This window comes from Larus michahellis, chromosome W (genome assembly GCF_964199755.1).
Source record: "Larus michahellis chromosome W, bLarMic1.1, whole genome shotgun sequence".
Classification (NCBI taxonomy): domain Eukaryota; kingdom Metazoa; phylum Chordata; class Aves; order Charadriiformes; family Laridae; genus Larus; species Larus michahellis.
The window spans coordinates 8,585,744-8,600,945 of NC_133929.1; the positions used below are offsets into that span (position 1 = coordinate 8,585,744).

General features: G+C 44.3%; 1 protein-coding gene across 10 annotated transcripts in view; it reads left to right on the forward strand.

Annotated features, from left to right (window-relative positions):
- Positions 1-15,202, forward strand: part of LOC141735420 (ceramide transfer protein-like) — a 123,239-nt gene that overhangs the window by 95,988 nt on the left and 12,049 nt on the right. For all 10 annotated transcript variants that reach the window (XM_074568125.1, XM_074568126.1, XM_074568128.1 and 7 more), the window contains 5 exons: positions 10,551-10,646; positions 11,241-11,373; positions 11,491-11,561; positions 12,926-13,054; positions 13,850-13,979. In XM_074568125.1, coding sequence (XP_074424226.1) covers positions 10,551-10,646; positions 11,241-11,373; positions 11,491-11,561; positions 12,926-13,054; positions 13,850-13,979 — 559 coding nt within the window. The remainder of the gene's footprint in view (positions 1-10,550; positions 10,647-11,240; positions 11,374-11,490; positions 11,562-12,925; positions 13,055-13,849; positions 13,980-15,202) is intronic.

The following is a 15,202-nucleotide window of genomic DNA, read 5'->3' on the forward strand; positions in this document are numbered from 1 at the left end:
ACTGGCTTGATTCACCTTGTCCTTCACTGGCTTCTGCAACCCGTCGTGTAGGACTCCACACAGCAGCCTTCCACTTTCGATGCTTTCCCACAATCCGGCAGGACCCATCAGTGAACAGGGCATATTTCTTCTCATTTTCTGGCAGTTTATTATATGGTGGGGCCTCTTCCGCACGCGTCACCTCCTCCTCTGGTGACATTCCAAAATCCTTGCCTTCTGGCCAGTCCATGATTTCTTTCTCAGTTGGAGTATAGTTGGCTTCAGATCCTCTGTATCCCCGACTCCAAAACCCTAGGGGTCGACCTCGAGTCTCCCCTGGTACTTTCTGCCAGAGGTTCCAGGTAGGGCCATTTTCCCCGGCTGCGGTGTAGAGCACGTTTTTAACATCTTGTCCTGCCCAGACTGGCCCCAGGGCCACTGCATGGACTGTTTCCTGTTTGATTTGTTCAAAAGCTTGTCGTAGCTCAGGACCCCATTTAAAATCATTCTTCTTCCGGGTTACTTGATACAGAGGGCTTACAACTAGACTGTAATCTGGGATATGCATCCTCCAAAACCCCACAATGCCTAAGAAAGCTCGTGTTTCCTTTTTACTAGTTGGTGGAGACATAGCTGCTATTTTGTTGATCACATCCATTGGGATCTGACAGCGTCCATCTTGCCATTTTATTCCTAAAAACTGGATCTCCTGCGCAGGTCCCTTGACCTTGCTTTGTTTTATGGCAAAACCAGCTTTCAGAAGGATTCGGACTATTTTACCCCCTTTCTCAAAGACTTCTTCTGCTGTGTTTCCCCATACGATGATGTCATCAATGTGTTGCAGATGTTCTGGAGCTTCACCCTGTTCCAGTGCAGTCTGGACCAGTCCATGGCAAATGGTGGGGCTGTGTTTCCACCCCTGGGGCAGTCGATTCCAGGTGTACTGGACGCCCCTCCAAGTGAAAGCAAACTGTGGCCTGCACTCCGCTGCCAAAGGGATTGAGAAGAATGCATTCGCTATATCAGTTGTGGCATACCACTTGGCTGCCTTGGACTCCAGTTCATACTGCAGTTCTAGCATGTCCGGCACGGCAGCGCTCAGAGGTGGCGTGACTTCATTCAGGCCACAATAGTCTACAGTTAGCCTCCACTCTCCATTAGATTTTCGCACCGGCCATATGGGACTGTTAAAGGGTGAGCGAGTCTTGCTGATCACTCCTTGAACCTCTAGTTGACGAATCAGCTTATGGATGGGAATCAGAGAGTCTCGGTTAGTGCGATATTGCCATCGATGCACCGTTGTGGTAGCAGTCGGCACCTGCTGTTCTTCGACCCTCAACAGCCCCACGACAGAAGAGTCCTCCGAGAGACCAGGCAAGGTAGACAACTGTTTAACTTCCTCCATCTCCAAGGCAGCTATGCCAAAAGCCCACTGGTACCCTTTTGGGTCCTTAAAATACCCTCTCCTGAGGTAATCTATGCCAAGGATGCATGGAGCCTCTGGGCCAGTCACAATGGGATGCTTTTGCCACTCATTCCCAGTTAGGCTCACTTCCGCCTCCAGTACAGTCAACTCTTGGGACCCCTCTTGTGGCCCCAGAAATACAAATGGGTTCTGCCCCTCTATAGCTTGATGGTATTAGAGTGCACTGTGCACCCGTGTCCACTAGAGCCTTATACTCTCCGTATAACCGTGCGCTCCGTACAAACTTCTGCCACATGGGCCTTGGGCATTGCACCTCATCAGGGTCTGTGGGTAACTGTATATTGTCCAGGTCATAATAAATCATTTCCCGCATGGCTAATTCTCTCAGGTACTGGATACCTCTTTCCATGGTAGTCCACTTGCTTGGCTGACATACAACATCTTCACTGAAGGGGTACCTCTCCCTCATGCCTGACAGGAGTCGTTTCCAGATGCTGAGGGCTTGGGTCTTCTTCCCAATTGCCTTGTCAATGCTCCCTTCCCTAGACAGGGATCCCAGCTGCCTGGCTTCCCTACCCTCTAATTCCAGGCTACTGGCCCCGTTATCCCAGCACTGGAGCAGCCAGGTGACAATGCGCTCGCCCGGAAGTCATCTGAAATTTTTTCACATATCCTGCAGCTTGCTCAGGGACAGGGATCGGGTGATTATCTCTGGTTCTGCCTCTTCCTCCTGTTCTCGTGATGGCCCTGGTTCATCGTCATCCCTTACTAAGAAGTGAAAAGATTTCTTCGTGTATTTCTTCTTCTGTATAGGGGCAACTGATATCAGCACAGGTTGGTTCCCTGGTTCAGCTGCAGTGGCTGCCGCAGGGGTTGGAGTAGCCACAGTGTCTGTCGCAGGGGTTGGGGTAGCTGCAGTGCCCATTGATCTGGTTTCCATCTCTTTCCCCTGAGGGTGCTGCATAATATCGAGCAGTGTTTAGTAGATACTGTGCAGGGCCCAGCATAGCACAGTGAGTTGTGCGTCTCTGTAATCATAGAATCATATAATCTGTTGGGTTGGAAGGGACCTTTAAAGGTCATCTAGTCCAAGCCCCCTGCAGTAAGCAGGGACATCTTTAACTAGATCAGATTGCTCAGAGCCTCCTCAAGCCTGGTCTTGAATGTCTCCAGGGATGGGGCCTCCACCACCTCTCTGGGCAACCTGTTCCAGTGCCTCACCACCCTCATTGTAAAGAACTTCTTCCTAATGTCTAATCTAAATCTGCTCTGCTCTAGTTTAAAGCCATTGCTCCTCGTCATATTGCTACATGCCCTTGCAAACAGCCCCTCCCCAGCTTTCTTATAGGCCCCCTTCAGGTACTGGAGGGCTGCTATAAGGTCTCCCTGGAGCCTTCTCTTCTCCAGGCTGAACAACCCCAACTCTCTCAGCCTGTCACAAACTTGCTGAGGGTGCACTTGATCCCACCGTCTAAATCATTGATGAAGATGTTGAACAGCACCGGTCCCAGTACGGATCCCTGAGGGACACCACTTGTCACCCCTCTCCGTCTGGACATTGAGCCATTGACCACCACCCTCTGGATGCAACCATCCAGCCAGTTCCTTGTCCACCGAACAGTCCACCCATCAAATCCGTATCTCTCCAACTTAGAGAGAAGGATGTTGTGGGGGAACCATGTCAAAGGCCTTGCAGAAGTCCAGATAGATGACATCCGTAGCTCTCCCCTTGTCCACTGATGATGTCACTCCATTGTAGAAAGCCACCAGGTTGGTCAGGAGGACTTGCCCTTGGTGAAGCCATGCTGGCTGTCTCGAATCACCTCCCTGTCCTCCATGTGCCTTAGCATAGCTTCTAAGAGGATCTGTTCCATGATCTTCCCAGGGTCCTCCTTTCTCCCCTTTTTAAAAACGGGTGTGATGTTTCCCTTTTTCCAGTCACCAGGGACTTCACCTGACTGCCATGAGTTTTCAAATATCATGGAGAGTGGCTTGGCAACTACATCAGCCAATTCCCTCAGGACTCTGGGGTGCATCTCATCAGGTCCCATGGACTTCTGTATGTTCAGGTTCCTCAGGTGGTCACGAACCTTGTCTTCACTTACAGTGGGAATTATCACAGCATTTTCGTTTCAAATATTCTATGACTTTATCGGGGTCCTGTAGTTGTTCAGGGGTGAAGTCCCAGACCATTGGAGGCGAGAAGTTCTCTAGGTACCTGCCCATGTTCTCCCACATGCCATGCCACCCCTGACTATCCAGCCTCAGGGCAGATCTCTGGGTGGTAGTCTTAAATAGCTGTTTAACCCTAAACAGGACCTGGAACACATTCAGGAGACATAGCAATAGGACCGTGCTGGTTTGAGCATCCCAAGGATATTCAAAATTCTCAAAAGCTGTCATACCTGGCCCGAAGGAGAAAAGGGAGGTAAAAGAGCTGGGGAAAGTGTCCCCCCTTGTTTCCCCCATAGACTGGGTGTGATTGTTAATAAATTCTGAGAGATGGTGCCCAAGGTACGGACAGTACAACACCCCGACATAACTGTCTAACAAATGATATTATCATATCATAAGCTGATATTGCACAGGACAGCAAAATGATAATCCTCATCCCTCTCCCAGAGGTGATGAACAGCATTGTGGGAAGTATATAAACCATATAGGAATTTACATAACACAGCCACGATAATAAACCAAGCAACATGGTGACCAGTGACTATTTAACTAATATAATAAATGCACACAAATTCATTTTAACAACCTCTAGTTGGATTTGTCGTTATCTCAACCCTGCAAGCCCCACGTTGGGTGCCAAAAAGGACTGTCGTGGTTTAACCTCAGATGGCAACAAAGACCCACGTGGCCACTCTTTCACACACACACCCCCCACGGGGGGAGAATTGGAAGAAAAAGGCAAAACTCATGGGTTGAGAGAAAGCCAGTTTAACAGAACTACAAAGGGAACAAGAAAACAACAATAACACAGATAGAGGAGGGGGGAAATCAAGAAATAGAAAGCAAGTTTGATTCCAAAGATAGAATCAGTTGTTTATCAGGCTATGGGTACATGGCCATTTGATGTAAGGGAAACTCATAGTCACTAAAATATGCAGACCTTCTCATTTTCATCTCTTATGCCTGTGATAACATTTGTGGATCCATATGGTAAACCTGAGTATCAGAGCACTAGTGTGGCTGAAAACCTAAACATTTAAAAACAAATCTGAGGTTTACCAGGTCCTTATCACAATAATGCAAATTGATGTTAAAGATCAGGGTCAAATAGACTGGATTACGGGGTCAAGGTGTTGCTCTTTTCAGCAGCTGCAGGGATTATACTATGTAGAAGCTACTACCTAGTGTCTTAGGATGTGGTTTCAAGTTAACTGCCTCACTGCAGAAAGGATGATCTTGATAATTTACAAGAAACCTACTCCCCTCTGCCCCCTCCTTCTCCCATATTTTCCCTAGAACAAACTTGCCAGATTAGTAAGTTGGTCCACCTGCTCTGGAGCTTCATTGCTAGCGAACAAGCAGGTGAAAGACAGCTGAGAGCATGAAGAGAAAAGCAGCACACCTTTTGGTGACAACCTGCTGTGGACCTTATTAATAGGAAATTGGCCTCTGTCCTCAGGCTGAGGATTTGGCTTTTGGAAAGGCAAGCTAATATCTTGATTCTGAGTAAATGGGACTTGTTTCTAGACCTCATTCATACCAAGGGAATTTTGGTATTAGTAAAAGGTCAAGTAGAAACTTGCAGCTTTGTTTTTAAGATTGAGAAGTGTAATCTGATGGGAGCTGGTTCTTCAGTGTGCCAGTTGAGTGGGAGGTTGTGGGCTTAAAATGCTGCAGATGTTTTGCAGATCACTTTCTCCTTTTTTAAAGGACTCTCAGATTTTAAAATAGATTGAGCTGTTCTGAGGGCCTTCTAAGTGAAGAACTGCCCGCTTAATGTTCAGGCCAAGGCTGCATGGCTTGCAAGTATTTTTGCAGACTATTCCTGTGGTCTACCAGGAACCCAGTGGTAAAAGTGTGGCCTCCCCAGTGGGAAAGAAGCTGTGATTCTTGACTCTATGCCTAATGTGGTACCTGAAATAGGTTCAGGCTGACAGTGACCACAGCAGGTAGATTGCAGTTTGGACAGGTAGTATGCACAAGGCAGTTGTAGGTACGGCAATTACTTGGTCAAGTAGAAGTAATTGCTTGTTAGCAAACAGCAGCGTTCACTCTCCTCTGAAAGCTGCAATGATGATACCTCTCCTTCCCCAAACCCCTAAGGGGAGATCTGTCTGAAAGATCTTTCAGATCTGTCTGAAAGATCTTGTGTTAGCAAGAATTAAACTTTATCAGGAGAGAACCACACTAAAAATGCCTTTCAAGTTTTCAGAGGAAGTCAGGGGGCTAAATGCTGAACAATTCCGAAGTCCTTAAACTGTTTAGATTGCACTCCTGTGGATGCCTCATTCTCTTCTTTCTTTGCTGTTCTTTGCTATACGAAGGAAATGCAGCCACTCCAGCCTGTAAGTCAGCTTCTTACAGCACTCAGCTGAAGTGCCTCTATGCAAACGCAGGGAGCATGAGAAACAAGCAACAGTTAGAGATGTGCACATGCCTCTAGGGCTATGATCTCATTGGCATCACAGAGATGTGGTGGGATGACTCCTATGACTGGAGTGTTGGAATGGAAGGATACAGGCTCTTCAGGAAGGACAGGCTGGGGAGATGAGGAAGGGGTGTTGCCCTCTATGTCAATGAACAGCTGGAACGCATGGAGCTCCACCTGGGGATGAATGAAGACCCAACAGAGAGCTTATGGGTCAAAGATTAAAGGGAGGGCAGGGACAGGTGACATTAAAGTGGGGGTCTGCTACAGGCCACCTGACCAGGATGAGGCCCTCCATAGACAGATAGGAGCAGCATCGTGTTCACAGACCCTGGTCCTCATGGGGGACTTCAGCCACCCCGATATCTGTTGGAGGGACAACACAGTGAGGCACAAGAAATCCAGGAAGTTCTTGGAATGTGTTGACGACAACTTTCTTCAAATGGTAGAGGAGCCAATGAGGAGAGGAGCCATGTTGGACCTTGTCCTTACCAACAAGGAGGAGCTAGTGGGGAATGTCAAGCTCAAGGGTAGCCTCGGCTGCAGTGACCATGAAATGGTAGAATTCAAGATCCTTAGGGCAATGAGGAGGGTGTGCAGCAAGCTCACTACCTTGGACTTCAGGAGAGCAGACTTTGGCCTCTTGAGGGACCTGCTTGGCAGGGTAACATGGGAAAAAGCCCTGGAGGGGAGAGGGGCCCAAGGAAGCTGGCTAGTATTCAAGGATCACCTCCTCCAAGCTCAGGAGCGATGCATCCCAACAAAGAAGTCAGGCAAAAAAAACAGGAGGCCTGCATGGATGAACAAGGAGCTCCTGGACAAGCTCAAAAGCCAAAAGGAGGCCTACAGAGGGTGGAAGCAAGGACAGGTAGCCTGGGAGGACTACAGAGAAACTGTCTGAGTGACCAGGAACCAGATTAGGCAAGCTAAAGCCCAGATAGAATTAAATCTGGCTAGGGGCATCAAGGGCAAAAAGAAAAACTTCTGTGAGTACGTCAGGGGTAAAGGCAAGACTAGGGAAGATGTGGGCCTTTTCCAGAAGGAAACAGGAGATCTGGTCACCCAGGATATGGAGAAGGCTGAGGTGCTGAATGACTTTTTCGCCTCAGTCTTCACCGGCAAGGGTTCTAACCACACTGCCCAAGTTGCAGAAGGCAAAAACAGGGTCTATGAGAATGAAGAACTACCCACTGTAGAAGATTAGGTTCGAGACCATCTAAGGAACCTGAAGGTGCATAAGTCCATGGGACCTGATGAAATCCATCCATGGGTCTTGAGGGAGCTGGCAGATGAAGTTGCTAAGCCGCTTTCCATTATATTTGAAAAGTCGTGGCAGTCTGGTGAAGTTCCCACTGACTGGAAAAGGGGAAACATAACTCCCATTTTAAAAAAGGGAAAAAAGGAAGACCCGGGGAGCTACAGGATGGTCAGTCTCACCTCTGTGCCTGGCAAGATCATGGAGCAGATCCTCCTGGAAACTCTGCTAAGGCACATGGAAAATAAGGAGGTGATTGGTGACAGCCAACATGGCTTCACCAAGGGCAAGTCATGCCTGACAAATTTGGTGGCCTTCTATGATGTTGCCACAGCATTGGTAGATAAGGGGAGAGCAACCGACATCATCTACCTGGACTTATACAAAGCATTTGACACTGTCCTGCATGCCATCCTGGTCTCTAAATTGAAGAGGCATGGATTTGATGGATGGACCACTCAGTGGATAAGGAATTGGGGTACATCTCATCAGGTCCCATAGACTTGTATATGTTTGGTTCCTCAGGTGGTCACAAACCTTGTCTTCACTTACAGTGGGAGGGACTTTGTCCCACAGGTCCCCATCTTGCAGTCCTTCAACTCAGGAGGCGTGAGGAGAGAGGCTGGCAGTGAAGACCGAGGCAAAAAGCTTGTTGAGAACCTCAGCCTTCTCCTCATCTGCTGTTACCAGTTTGCCATTCTTGGTCATCAGGGAGGGCACGCTTTCTTTAACCTTCCTTTTCTGGTTGACATACCTGTAGAAGCTGCTCTTGTTATTCTTTGCATCCCTTGCCAAGTTCAGCTCCAGCCGCACCTCGGCCTTCCTGACCTCATCCCTACATAACTGGACAGCATCCCTATACCCTTCCCAGGATACCTGATCCTGCTTGAATTGCCTGTGCAGTTCCTTCTTGCCTTTTAGTTTGACCAGCAGGTGCCAGCTCAGCCATGCTGGTCTATTCCCTTTCTTGCTTGATTTCTTACACCTGGGGATCGAGAGCTCTTGTGCTCTATGGAAAGCATCCTTGAAGATCTGCCAGCTCTGTTCTGCCCCCTTGTCCCTGAGGACTGTTTCCCAGGGGGTCCTATTGACTAACTCCTTTTGAAGAACTGGAGGTTTGCCTTCCTAAAATTCAGGGTCCTGACTAGGCTCCTCATCTGGCACGTATCCCTCAGGACTGTGAACTCCACCAGTGCGTGGTCACTGCAGCCCAGGCTGCCTCCAATCTTGACATCCCCGATGAGCTCACTCGCATTGGTGACTATGAGGTCCAGTATGGCATCCCCTCGGGTAGGGCTGTCTATTTCCTGTCTTAGGAAGTTATCGTTGCGGCACTCCAGGAACCTCCTGGATTGTCTACAGCTTGCCGTGTTACTTTTCCAGCACATGTCAGGGTGGTTGAAATCCCCCAGCAGGACGAGAGCCTTCGAGCATGATGCCTCCTGTAGCTGGAGGAAGAAGGCTTCATCAGTAGGTTCCCCTTGATCAGGCGGCCTGTAGTAGACACCAACCACAAGGTTCCCCACATTGCCTCGGTCTCTAATTCCTAGCCATAAGCTTTCGACTTCCTCTTGGCTATTCTTTGGGGACATCTCTTCACTCTCTATCCATTCCTTAACATAGAGGGCAACACCTCCGCCCCTCCTTCCTCGCCTGTCCCTTCTGAACAGCCTGTAGCCATCGATAGCCACACTCCAGTCATAGGATTTGTCCCACCAGGTTTCAGTAATGGCCACTATGTCGTAGCTTTCCAGCAGCACAGTAGCTTCCAGCTCCTCCTGTTTGTTGCCCATGCTGTGTGCATTCGTGTAAAGGCACTTCAGCTGGGCTGTTGGCTGTGTCACCTTCTTAGAGGAGCACCCCTTGGGGTGTTTCACGGGTGTTTCCCTGTTGACTCGGACTACCTCAGGAGCCCCTGGCTCGTCTCCATAAGACTTTGTCTGGGATGCAGCGTCTGCAGCATGCCTTGGGGCAACAGGTCAAAGGCCCTTATTAGCACCCCCTCCCTCTATCCCTGATGTGATGTCCTACAGCTTGTCACAGACAAGCCTGATATTATCATCCCCCTCCCCCTTCACATCTAGTTTAAAGCCCTGTTGATCAGCCCTGCAATCTCTTGGGCAAAGACCCTCTTCCCCCTTTGAGAAAGGTGTTTTCCATTAGATGCCAATAAGCCTGGTGCCATGTAGGCCATCCCATTATCAAAAAACCCAGAATTGTGGTAGCGACACCAGCCATGGAGCCATGTATTAATGGACTGGATCCGTCTGTTCCTTCCAATGTCACTGCCTGCAACTGGAAGGAGTGAGGAGAAAATAACCTGTGCCCCAGACTCCTTTACCAACCTTCCCAAGGCCCTGAAGTCCCCTTTGATTGCTCTTGGTCTACGAGTTGCAGCTTCCTCTCCACCTACATGGAAAATCAGTAATGGGTAATAGTCTGACGACTGTATCAAACTAGGGAGTTTCCTGGTGACGTCCTTAACCTGGGCCCCAGGAAGACAGCAGACTTCCTTTGAGGAGGGTCTACCCAGCACATTGGACCTTCTGTTCCCCTCAGGATGGAGTCACCAATGAATACAACCCTCCTTTTCTTCCTTGTGGATGTGGTGATGATATGGGCGGTACACCTTTCTGACTGTGGAGACATCTCTGGTGTAGATTGCCCATCATCCACATCCTAATTTGACTGGCCTTCCTCATCCAGTACCATCCAGTCATCTGTTGTTCAGAGGTACTGGGGGGGGCAGGGTGGGCAAGGAGAGAGTTCGCCTGCTGCCCCGACCACAAACTTCCCTCCATTCACTCTTTTCATTTAGACTTCTGCCTGACAGGAGCAGGATACAGGGGCCCCTTGATCCTGGTTGCTTTCTGCCAGGTGCTCCTGTTTCTGTTTCAAGGAGGGCAGAGCCTGGCTCCACCAGTCTATTTCTTCTTCAGCCTCCCTGATGCTCCTTAACCTTTCAACTTCCTCTCTCAGCTCTGCCACCAGGCTGAGCAGATCAAATGACCTGTTCACAATGTACACAGTTGTTCTCATAGCTGTCTCCCATTGCCAGTGAAAGGCTCTGGCACTCCCTGCAGCCCATGACCTGGATGGCTGTGTGTTTCTGTGGGAGCTCCGTCTGGGGTCCCACATCCTTTCTGCACAGGATTTGAAGTATTGCACATCCTTTCAGCTCCTGCACAGGATTTGAAGTATTGACTTGTGGCTTCCAGTACTGTACAGTCCCCTGCCCAAGAAGATAGAAGGAATGATTTAAAAATGTGAGTTTTTTTCTTTTAAAGGTGGAAGAGATGGTACAAAACCATATGACGTATTCCTTGCAAGATGTAGGAGGAGATGCTAATTGGCAGCTAGTGGTAGAAGAAGGAGAAATGAAGGTAAGCATTTGGGTTTTTGCTTAATTGATATAAGTTTACATGCTGTGAAGACAGATATTTTTATTCTCTTTGAATACTATCACTCAGCAAGTTATGCTGTTCAAACTTCTCTCTGAGAGTAGTATTGTTTAATTTGGGACTGGAATCTACAAGAGCTGCAGCTTCTAATATATTTATTAATGTAAAATCTTATGCAAATTTTGCAATAGCTTTGTCTTTGCAGATTCCTTTCTCATTTTCTCCTACTTAAAACTTGGTATCAAAATGGTGTGTAAATTCAATGTATGAAAATGTTATATGGTAGCAAGTTATTGTCAGCTACTCCACTGTGCTTGTATGCATTCTTGTGCATAGTGATAAATAAGGTAGCTTAATCATTTTTTGAGTAGTGACTCTCAAAATACTGGTATTTTAATGTGAATGCCATGTACGAACATCTGCATTGGTAGTTACTAGAGAACACTGACATGGTAAATTATTCATGTGTTAGTCTTCTAGGTAAGTTTTTATCAAAGCTGATGAAACTAAACAATTAAAACATGAACAATTTTGACAATTTCTGTTCTGCATTTCTTTCTTTGTATTTGGCCATAGGTGTACAGAAGAGAGGTGGAAGAGAATGGAATAGTTTTAGATCCTTTGAAAGCAACGCATGCTGTTAAAGGGGTAACAGGGCATGAAGTTTGCCACTACTTCTGGAATGTTGATGTTCGTAATGACTGGGAAAGTAAGGAATCAGTTCTTAATCTTTGCATGTTTATCAGCAAGTATATTGTTTATAACATTGACCTAATATTTGTGCTGGTTTACTGATGGATATTTCCCCCCCCCCCCTCCTTTTTAGCAACAATTGAAAATTTCCATGTTGTGGAAAATTTAGCTGATAATGCAATCATCATTTACCAGATGCATAAGGTAATAACACTTCACCTGTATACACACCTTAGTGAGTCAGTCTGAGGCATATGTGTTGTAATCTATTTTTAAATACTTTTGAAATACTTTAACGTCTTAACAACTTAAAATACTATTCAAAACAACAGTTCAGAACAAGTTCTCTATTAAATTGCAACTTTGTCAATTTTTCAAACTTGGATTGATAGCATAATTGGTCGTGTATGTGTCTGATAGAGCTTGTGATAACAAATGAGGACTGTTTTTAATCTAAGTATATCACTGCCAGCAAGGCAAGGGTCATCTAAAGCAAACCAAAGCAATAAATTGACACTGACTATGAGGAAGAAACACATACCATTATTATTATATGTTTTGTTGTAATAACGCAAGCTATTGTTGACCACAATTAGTTGACATATGCATTTGCATTATGAGGTGGTATAATTGCTGGTACAACATTTGTTCTTTAACTTCATTATGGTTTTTTCACCCCAACCAGTTCTGATGTAGCTTTACAAAAATGTTCATTTGACTTATAACCCAATAACTGTAACCTAGCAGGTTCAAAAAAATTGGGAATGAAGTGTACAAATTCATCTTTAATCTTGCATGAGACCAATTATTAGTATACTCAAATATTAAAACTAATTTATTTTTTTTTTTTTTTACAATTTTACTAGTAATGTGGTTGCCTTAAAACTGCTGTAACAGCACACAGTGATTTTTGAACAAGGAAGTTGTATGAACTGTATAGTGTTGTGGTAAAAGTTAGACTTTTTTTCCCTATTGAGTGTCAAGAAAAAATGGCTTCTGTATAGTTTTACTTTATTTTATCAGACACTTTGCTTCTGCAGCTTTCTCTTAGATAATACCAGTTTACCATATCTGTCTCACTAAAGTAGTAGCTTCTTGAAATAACATTTGTTATAAATATTTCTTGTTCTCTCTCTCTCTCTGTCTCCATATTTATGGAGACATAAATAACTGTAGATGCATCTATTTATACTTAACCACTAGTTCAGTTTGTAGCTTACAAGTATTAACTAAAATGTATACCTGAGGTTGAGAGAACCTCTTCCTTGTTGTGTACTGAAAAAGTCATTGCAGTTTGGCTCCCTGCCTTTCAAAGGCCTTAAAGTTTTGCCTTAATTTTTTTAAAATGAAGTGTAGCCATATAACCTGATACACATCTGTACAACACCTATGTTCTGTTTTGAAAATTGCCTGAAATTACTAATTTGAAGAAACCTTTTTACTTAAATAACATGACTGACTTGTTTTGCCAAAACAAACTTGTTTGGTTTTTTTTTTCCTTTATCTAAGGATAGTAAGTACTTAATTTGCAAAACTGGAAAAGATTATATTCAGATGTTTCTCTGCAGAGGGTGTGGCCAGCTTCTCAAAGGGATGTACTGTATTTGTCTGCCATCAGGAAGATACCAGCATTCAGTGAAAATGATCCTGAAACATGGATTGTGTGCAATTTCTCTGTGGAACATGACAGTGCTCCTGTAAGTGTTATTTTCATTCTATCAAGTTCTGCTTTTAAGATACTAGTTTTCTATTACGTGATGATGGTCTTGCAATACTAGTGTTAAAGGGGAGGGGGTGTATGCAAAAATACAGTTTCTTTAAACCAGATGATACAATAACCTGATGAAGGTGTTCTGAGCCAAAAGCTTTCTTGCCTTATCTCAACAGTTGGCAGATCTAAGGTGTTGAAGAAAAATGGAAGCGAAATTTCTGGAGATGTGAAAACATTTTAAAGAATTGAAGTTACTTCGTATGGAATCAAATCAATAACTCTTCAGTATTGTCAGACATGGGAATAGGCTTGTATAACTGTAGATATGGAATCTGTCAAATCTCCAGCTTATGCAGTTCTGCCTTGGTTCTGTCAGATAGTAGCAATGATTACTTTCTTTGGAGTGTTTCTGTGCTGATTGCTATTCCATTGCCTGCTTACAAGGGAAAAGTTATTAACTGATATTTGTAAATGATGATGCGTTATTCTTTAGATGTTTCCTTACTTGTCACAATAAATAATTCACTGTATTAAGCAAACAGAAACCCCAGATTCAGGCATTTCAGTTTAACCCTTTCCCTATTCACCATGTACCTTTCACTTCATTCACATTCATGTTACATCCATGTAGTGCTAGAACGCAAACTCCCCGAAACACAACTTTTGGAGTGTCTTAAACTTTATACTAAATTAAAATGTCATCAGTCAAGTATGCTGAAATAAATTTAGCTTGAAGCTTACAAATGTTTCTTTTTTTTTGTTTGTTTTTTTTTTTTGGCAGATGAACAATCGCTGTGTCCGTGCCAAAATAAATATTGCTATGATTTGTCAGACATTAGTAAGCCCACCAGAGGGGAACAAGGAAATAAGCAGGGACAATATCCTATGCAAGATTACATATGTAGCTAATGGTAAGTCTAAAATTTTTCAGTATGACATTCATAATATATGCTAATTCTGGGGAGCTGAATACTGACAAAAAAAAAAGGTTGATGCAGTTTTCTGTTAAATTTATATATAGGGTCACACTCATGGTCTTCATGGTCAAAAAGACTCGAATTAATGTGCTACATCAATCAGTGAATGGGATCTTTCATTGTGTGTCATTCTGAGAGGAATAAATGAAAGCAATGTGTAGCTCAGTCCTAAGTACAGAACCTTGGGATGGAGGGAGGTGGGCAGAAGAAATGTCTGCAGCTGGGATGACTTGGCATAAGCTTTTAGTTTCAGTAATAGTCTGGGGTTTTATTCATGTATTGCTGTCAATGTTTTCCCCAATTCATCTTGTTAGGCTGAAAAGCTGCTGATAGTAAAGATATGGTTCTTACCCTCAGTATTAAGAAAGGGCAAATAAATTTTGTATGAGGATGTTTGCAAGCTGTATAATCTAGTCTACATATTTTTAAATTTTTTTAACTGATAGAATCTTTGGTATTGACTGCAAAGTTAGCAAAGCCAAACTGTATTGTTACTGTACCCAGTATTTAGCAGTGTATTATAGTGTTGGAACCACATACCTATTAGCTCCTCTCCTGCAGCTATAATATCTCACTTGATTATTACTTTTTACCACCTATTACACAGCTTACTAAAGAATCAAAGTCTGAAAAATGGGTTTAGTAAATCTTTGCCATATAGGAGTGATGAAACTTGTATTAAATCCTGTACAAATAATACTATATGATGATAAATTCTGGGGTAAGCTGCTTTGTTTCCTGTTTAGAAGTTTCACAATTATTTAAAAATATATTTTCATTGACAAATTCTGAACTGTGATTCTATGGGAAGTAGCAGCTTTTTCAGCAAAGTACTTGACTTGGGAATTTAAGCATGTTTTAGAATCAGTTCAAATTTTGTTTAAAGTGCTTTAAAAATAATTTGTAATTGCTATATAGCAATTGTGCAGGCAAATGCAGCGGTTGTTGAAAAGTTAAGACTGACTTCTATTTTCTTTGAAATAAGAAGTAACTTGAGTCTCTTTTTATGTTATTTCTTGGAAGTACTTAAAGAATATCATCTTTCATTTGGGCATTCCCCAAAGACAACACATCATGTTTAATGTTTTCTAAATAGTGATATCATAGAACTGGACTGAATTAGAGTATTAAGAGTAGAAAGTGCTGCAATACAAGCT